The sequence below is a fragment of the Aulostomus chinensis genome, chromosome 24 (genome assembly GCF_037954235.1).
Source record: "Aulostomus chinensis isolate RoL2024-O1b breed Wild chromosome 24, RoL_Achi_v1.0, whole genome shotgun sequence".
In the NCBI taxonomy this organism is placed as follows: domain Eukaryota; kingdom Metazoa; phylum Chordata; class Actinopteri; order Syngnathiformes; family Aulostomidae; genus Aulostomus; species Aulostomus chinensis.
Genome location: NC_141343.1, coordinates 16,317,501 through 16,324,597, shown reverse-complemented (window position 1 = coordinate 16,324,597; position 7,097 = coordinate 16,317,501). Strand labels below are relative to the sequence as shown.

General features: G+C 46.4%; 1 protein-coding gene across 1 annotated transcript in view; it reads right to left on the bottom strand.

Moving 5' to 3' along the window:
- Positions 1–2,502: 2,502 nt before the first annotated feature.
- The window catches only part of cnpy3 (canopy FGF signaling regulator 3), a 7,058-nt gene continuing 2,463 nt past the window's right edge, over positions 2,503–7,097 (bottom strand). The window contains exons 4-6 of the mRNA XM_086197855.1: positions 7,071–7,097; positions 6,778–6,895; positions 2,503–4,079 (exon numbers count right to left, since the gene is read on the bottom strand). The exon at positions 7,071–7,097 is cut by the window's right edge and continues 96 nt beyond it. Of these exons, the coding sequence (XP_086053981.1) occupies positions 3,796–4,079; positions 6,778–6,895; positions 7,071–7,097 (429 nt within the window). The 3' untranslated portion in view covers positions 2,503–3,795. The remainder of the gene's footprint in view (positions 4,080–6,777; positions 6,896–7,070) is intronic.

Genomic DNA, 7,097 nt, shown 5'->3' with positions numbered 1-7,097 from the left:
AGAACGAAGATGAATTGGGTGCCGCGGCTGCGCTCGCACCAAAAGAAACCAACTGATGGATATTAAGTGTCTTAGTTCCTGCTTCCTCTCGCCTCCTTCTGTCGTTCTTATTTTCTCTCCATCCCGTCGTCCTCGCCGCCGCCTCCTGCGTGGAGCAGAGTAATGGAGTGTTTGAGGTCAACTCCAGGTTCACGCTGGACAAACAGCACTGCGGCCTGTCTGCTGTTTAACCTGCGTGACATGGAAACACAACAAACTGCCGCCAAACAGAAAACAGGAAAATGGATTACAGTCACAAAGATTCAGATTTGAAACTTTGTCCCGTGGGGTCATAAAACCGCAGCTTTTATCTGCTTCCCAAACAGCTCGTTCTTCTTCATTTGACTCGCCGTCCTTCCTGCTTCTCTGCTGTCTCCTCACTTGTCTCGCCCTCTCTGCCACGTCACCACCGGGTCACGTCTGGAAAAAACACGGCAGGCAGGGTGACAAGTTGTTTCTGCACCTTCAAAAGTGTTGATGTGAAGGTCGGAGGTGGCGGCACGTCAGCATCAGGCGACGGGACAAAGTTTCTATGCTGAATCAATTATTTCAGTACGTTCGCCTGAACTGGACACTTAAAGGTGCAGTGTGCAGAATTCAGGACAGAGGCTGCTATTGAATTGAACCAAACTTTATTATCACATAATCACTTGAAACAACAAATAATTGTCTTCTCCCACAGAACCGCCCAACTGGGTCAACCTGGGAAACCGGCACCTTCACACGAGCTTGTTTTGCTATGGAATCCATGAAAGGAAGAACTTGCAAAACAAACAAACAAACAAAACAAACGTGCTCGATAGTTTGTCATGACAGGATTTGATCTCATTAGCACAATCAAGTAAATCTTGTGAGGCTGTTTCCTGTCCTGTGAACACAGGTAAGAGTATCCTGTTATCACGAGGCTCAACACAACATTATATTATAATAATAAAAATAATAATAATCATGACTTCTGTTTTTCTCCTTTTTCTTTACATTTTTTTTACTCATTGATCCGCGTTGCTCTTCTTGCTAGCTAGGACAGCGATCTGTTTTCCCTTTGATGTTAGCTTTTCGTGCATCATTTAAAAAAGAGACTGGTTGTCATGGCAACAGCATCATTCCAGAATACGAGGATCACCCTGAGGGTTCCCGGAGGAGCAACGAGTCACTCTGGACGAGTTACGTGACGCCAGACTCAGAGGGGCGAGCCGCGCCGGAGGCTGCAGGGCCCGACTGCACCACCAGATGTCCCCAGATCAACACGCGCTCACGTCCAGCGTGTCGCCGCACACACTAGCGACTCCTGCACGCTGCACCCAGGGGAACCCCTCCTGCTCTCGTTTGTTCCTCAGCTGCAGAATTTCATTCTGTATTTTTGTTTTGATGGTCTTGTTGTTGTTGTTGTTTACTCAGACTTGTTTACCTCCTCAGGTTTGTGTTTCATAGTTGTGTACATATAAAGCTCACGAGTTCCTGTGCTCTCGTTCCATGGGACAGAAAATCATTTCAGAGGGCACACACACACACCTACACACACACGCACCTACATGGATACACACACACACACACAGATAATACCAGATGAAGATTGAAATGGGAGGAAAGATCAATATTTCCATTCAAACGTCTGTTTCATTTTCTCCAGATTAGAGGAGACGGTTTCAGTCTCATCTTGACAACACCGTGTGTGTTTAGGTGTGTGTGTTACTGTTTGCAATTACCTGATGTCCTCACAAGTATAGACAATATGGAGCATATGAAAGACTTACTATAGGTGATATAAACGTGTGTCCATGTTTCTGTCTCTGTACCGTCCATGTCCACCGTCTAGCGTCCAAATAAACTGTCAACCCTGAAATAGCTGATAAAATGTGTGTGTGAGAGAGAGAGAGAGAGAGACAATATTTGTCCTGTGTTATTGGAGCTCTGAGGCCACGAGTCTTCTATAAACACCCAGCTGTGAATTATTCAGCAAATAAACACATCTAACACACACACACACACACACACACACACACACACACACACACACACACTGTGTTGTGTTTCCATCAACTAAGAAGACATGACATTGACTTTCATTAATTTCTCTCCTGAACTTACGGGAGTGAATCATTGCCACGTGATTTTAGTTGGAAAAAAAATTCATCCGATAAAGAAAAACGTAAAAAGTAAGACAGTAAGAAGAGTTTGGGATCATCAGCATTATTATTATTAATAATAATAATCATAATAACAATAATGATGATAATAGTAATAACAATAATAGTAATAACAATAACAACAATAATAGTAATAATAACAATAATAATAATAACAATAACAACAATAACAACAATAATAGTAATAATAACAATAATAACAATAACAATAACAACAATAATAGTAATAACAATAATAACAATAACAAAAATAACAATAACAACAATAATAGTAATAATAACAATAATAATAATAACACAAGAATTGGCATCTCTTCATTTTCTAAGCTCGTTCCTGTAAAATTATCTTCCAAAAAACGGAATCATTTTGAACAACAAACCCAAACTGGAAGCTCAGGTCTCGTTTAGAGAACGACTGCTTGTCATGCATAACCCAGCTGAAAATGGCTGAAAAAAGGGGGAGGGGCTGAAGAGATGAACCTAAAAGACGAAGGAAGTTGAAAAAAATGGGACTGCAAAAAAAAAAAAAAGTTAAATGTTGTTGGACTGTCCCCGTTCATGACGAATCACAGGTTTACAATAAAGTCTGAACCTGTTGGGAAGAACAGAACGACTGAGGAACAAGACAAGAAGGGAAACGCCAGGACGTCAGAAATCAAAACGCTGCCCAAGACCTCGCGACTCTGGACCTCAGCAGGGTTCTTTGGGTCTCTGGTTCTCAGACGTTTCTGCTTCGCCACTGCGAATGACAGGAAGCGACTGAATCCTCCAAATGCTGCATTCTTGTAGGAGGCAAGAGGAGGAGGCCTCAGTCTGAGCTGGGACTCTGCCTCCCTCTAGTGGCCGAAGCAGCACATTACACCCCCCGCTGCCGCTGCCGCCAGAGCAACGACCAGCTTCACCGCCCAGAGAGGAAACAACGCCATTGAGACTTCTGAACCTGTTTATTGATCCACTGATGAGTCAGCAAACACACACACAAGCAGCTTCCACTTCAGGATACAAATCTGTAAAAACAACACACTCACACACACACTTTAAATAGCAACTCTTGTGAGGCGCGCACACACACACACACACACACACACTCATTCACAGTATCAAGGAGCTCCGGCTTTCAGCAGAGACAAAGTTTGTACTCCGACGGAAACACAAAGGTGTTGATCAGAGACTCGAACCTCTCGACTCTGACGGGTCATGTGGTTCTAGGGGTCACGGGGTGAAGGGTCAGTCCAGTGACCTCACCGATGGAGACGTTTGCTTAGCTAGAGAGCTCTTAAAGAGACAGACACACTTCATCCAGATACCAGTCACACACTTCAAAACTGACACACAGAGATCTGACTGGGAGCAGGAGTGCTGAGGGATGGAGAACCCTGGAGAACACGAAGGGATGGAGAACTCTGGAGAACACAGAGGGATGGAGAACCCTGAAGAACACCCGGGGATGACAAACCACGGCCATGGATGAAGAAGCAGCATCCAGTCAGGGTCCAGGGACTCGTGGGTCCCCCAGAGCATCGGAACCCTCCTCCTGACTCCAGACCAGCAGCAGAGCCACTCAGGGTCCAGCTGGGGAGAGTCCGGCTGGTCCAGGTCCCCCCAGGGCTCACAGCTCCGTCTTCAACCCAGTCAGAGGTACCTGAGGTTGGACATCCTCGACCGACGAGACCCCTCCCTCCATCCTCTCCTGCCCGGCTTTGCCCTTCTTCTTCTTCTTCACCTTCTTCTCCTTCCTCTTCTTGGGGGTCTTCTCTCCGTCCGAGCTATTTTCTCCTCCATCCTCACTTTTCTTCTTTCCTCCTCCCTTCTTCTTCTTCTTCTTCTTCTTGTCCTCAGTGATGGCGGCCTGGTCCCCCTTCCTCCTGGAGGACCATTCCTCCTTCAGGCAGGCTGGACGAAGATGAGGAAGCACAGAGGAAGACATGAGCACAGCTGTGAGAGTGAGGGAGTGAGGGAAGGAGTGAGTGAGTGAGTGAGGGAAGGAGTGAGTGAGTGAGTGAGGGAAGGCGTGAGTGAGTGAGTGAGTGAGGGAAGGAGTGAGTGAGTGAGTGAGGGAAGGAGTGAGTGAGTGAGTAAGGGAAGGAAGGAGTGAGGGAGTGAGGGAAGGAGTGAGTGAGTGAGTAAGGGAAGGAAGGAGTGAGGGAGGGACGGAGGGAGTGAGTGAGTGAGGGAAGGCGTGAGTGAGTGAGGGAAGGAGGGAAGGAAGGACGGAGTGAGGGGGTTTGTGGTGAGTGATTGTGAATGAGTTTGTGTGAAATTAAGTGTGTTTTAGTCTTTACTAGTGAGTGAGTGTGTATCTGTGAGTGTGTATCTGTGAGTGAGTGAGTGTGTATCTGTGAGTGTGTGTCTGTGAGTGAGTGAGTGTGTATCTGTGAGTGTGTATCTGTGAGTGAGTGAGTGTGTATCTGTGAGTGAGTGTCTGTGAGTGAGTGAGTGTGTATCTGTGAGTGTGTATCTGTGAGTGAGTGAGTGTGTATCTGTGAGTGAGTGAGTGTGTATCTGTGAGTGTGTGTCTGTGAGTGAGTGAGTGTGTATCTGTGAGTGTGTATCTGTGAGTGAGTGAGTGTGTATCTGTGAGTGAGTGAGTGTGTATCTGTGAGTGAGTGAGTGTGTATCTGGGAGTGAGTGAGTGTGTATCTGGGAGTGTGTGTCTGTGAGTGAGTGAGTGTGTATCTGTGAGTGTGTATCTGTGAGTGAGTGAGTGTGTATCTGTGAGTGTGTATCTGTGAGTGAGTGAGTGTGTATCTGTGAGTGTGTATCTGTGAGTGAGTGAGTGTGTATCTGTGAGTGAGTGAGTGTGTATCTGTGAGTGTGTATCTGTGAGTGAGTGAGTGTGTATCTGTGAGTGAGTGAGTGTGTATCTGGGAGTGAGTGAGTGTGTATCTGGGAGTGAGTGAGTGTGTATCTGGGAGTGAGTGAGTGTGTATCTGGGAGTGAGTGTGTATCTGTGAGTGAGTGAGTGTGTATCTGTGAGTGAGTGAGTGTGTATCTGTGAGTGTGTGTCTGTGAGTGAGTGTGTATCTGTGAGTGAGTGAGTGTGTATCTGTGAGTGAGTGAGTGTGTGTCTGTGAGTGAGTGAGTGTGTGTCTGTGAGTGAGTGTGTATCTGTGAGTGAGTGAGTGTGTGTCTGTGAGTGAGTGTGTATCTGTGAGTGAGTGAGTGTGTGTCTGTGAGTGAGTGAGTGTGTGTCTGTGAGTGAGTGTGTATCTGTGAGTGTGTGTCTGTGAGTGAGTGAGTGTGTGTCTGTGAGTGAGTGTGTATCTGTGAGTGTGTGTCTGTGAGTGAGTGTGTGTCTGTGAGTGAGTGAGTGTGTGTCTGTGAGTGAGTGTGTATCTGTGAGTGTGTGTCTGTGAGTGAGTGTGTATCTGTGAGTGAGTGAGTGTGTATCTGTGAGTGAGTGAGTGTGTGTCTGTGAGTGAGTGAGTGTGTGTCTGTGAGTGAGTGTGTGTCTGTGAGTGAGTGTGTATCTGTGAGTGAGTGAGTGTGTGTCTGTGAGTGAGTGAGTGTGTGTCTGTGAGTGAGTGTGTATCTGTGAGTGTGTGTCTGTGAGTGAGTGTGTATCTGTGAGTGAGTGAGTGTGTATCTGTGAGTGAGTGAGTGTGTGTCTGTGAGTGAGTGAGTGTGTGTCTGTGAGTGAGTGTGTATCTGGGAGTGTGTATCTGTGAGTGAGTGAGTGTGTATCTGGGAGTGTGTATCTGTGAGTGAGTGAGTGTGTATCTGGGAGTGTGTATCTGTGAGTGAGTGAGTGTGTATCTGTGAGTGAGTGAGTGTGTATCTGTGAGTGAGTGAGTGTGTATCTGTGAGTGTGTATCTGTGAATGAGTAAGTGTGTATCTGGGGGTGAGTGTGTATCTGTGAGTGAGTGAGTGTGTATCTGGGAGTGAGTGAGTGTGTATCTGGGAGTGAGTGAGTGTGTATCTGGGAGTGAGTGAGTGTGTATCTGTGAGTGAGTGAGTGTGTATCTGTGAGTGAGTGAGTGTGTATCTGTGAGTGTGTGTCTGTGAGTGAGTGTGTATCTGGGAGTGTGTATCTGAGAGTGAGTGTGTGTCTGTGAGTGAGTGTGTATCTGTGAGTGAGTGTGTATCTGTGAGTGAGTGAGTGAGTGTGTATCTGTGAGTGTGTGTCTGTGAGTGAGTGTGTATCTGTGAGTGAGTGTGTATCTGTGAGTGAGTGAGTGAGTGTGTATCTGTGAGTGTGTATCTGTGAGTGAGTGTGTATCTGTGAGTGTGTGTCTGTGAGTGAGTGTGTATCTGTGAGTGAGTGTGTATCTGTGAGTGAGTGAGTGAGTGTGTATCTGTGAGTGTGTGTCTGTGAGTGAGTGTGTATCTGTGAGTGAGTGTGTATCTGTGAGTGAGTGAGTGAGTGTGTATCTGTGAGTGTGTATCTGTGAGTGAGTGTGTATCTGTGAGTGAGTGAGTGAGTGTGTATCTGTGAGTGTGTGTCTGTGAGTGAGTGTGTATCTGGGAGTGTGTATCTGAGAGTGAGTGTGTGTCTGTGAGTGAGTGTGTATCTGTGAGTGAGTGTGTGTCTGTGAGTGAGTGTGTATCTGTGAGTGAGTGAGTGAGTGTGTATCTGTGAGTGTGTGTTACCTGTATCCTGTCCCTTCAGTACATGTTTCTCACACAGGTAGGTGGTCAGGTCTTCCTCCTGGCTCCCTTTGTACCAGTCCTCAATCACGTCCTCATACTCCTCTACCAACACATCACACTGAAACGCACACACACACACACACACGCTTCAATAAAGATGGCTGACCACAAACACAACTTCATCCAACATCTCCATTTCAGCCGTTTGTCTTGTGGAAGCTCTGATCTCGTTTCTTCTGACCACATTGATGATGATGATGATGATGTCATAGGTCATGTCAGCCATTACTCACCCGTTTCTTGAGGTCGGCGACTTCTGC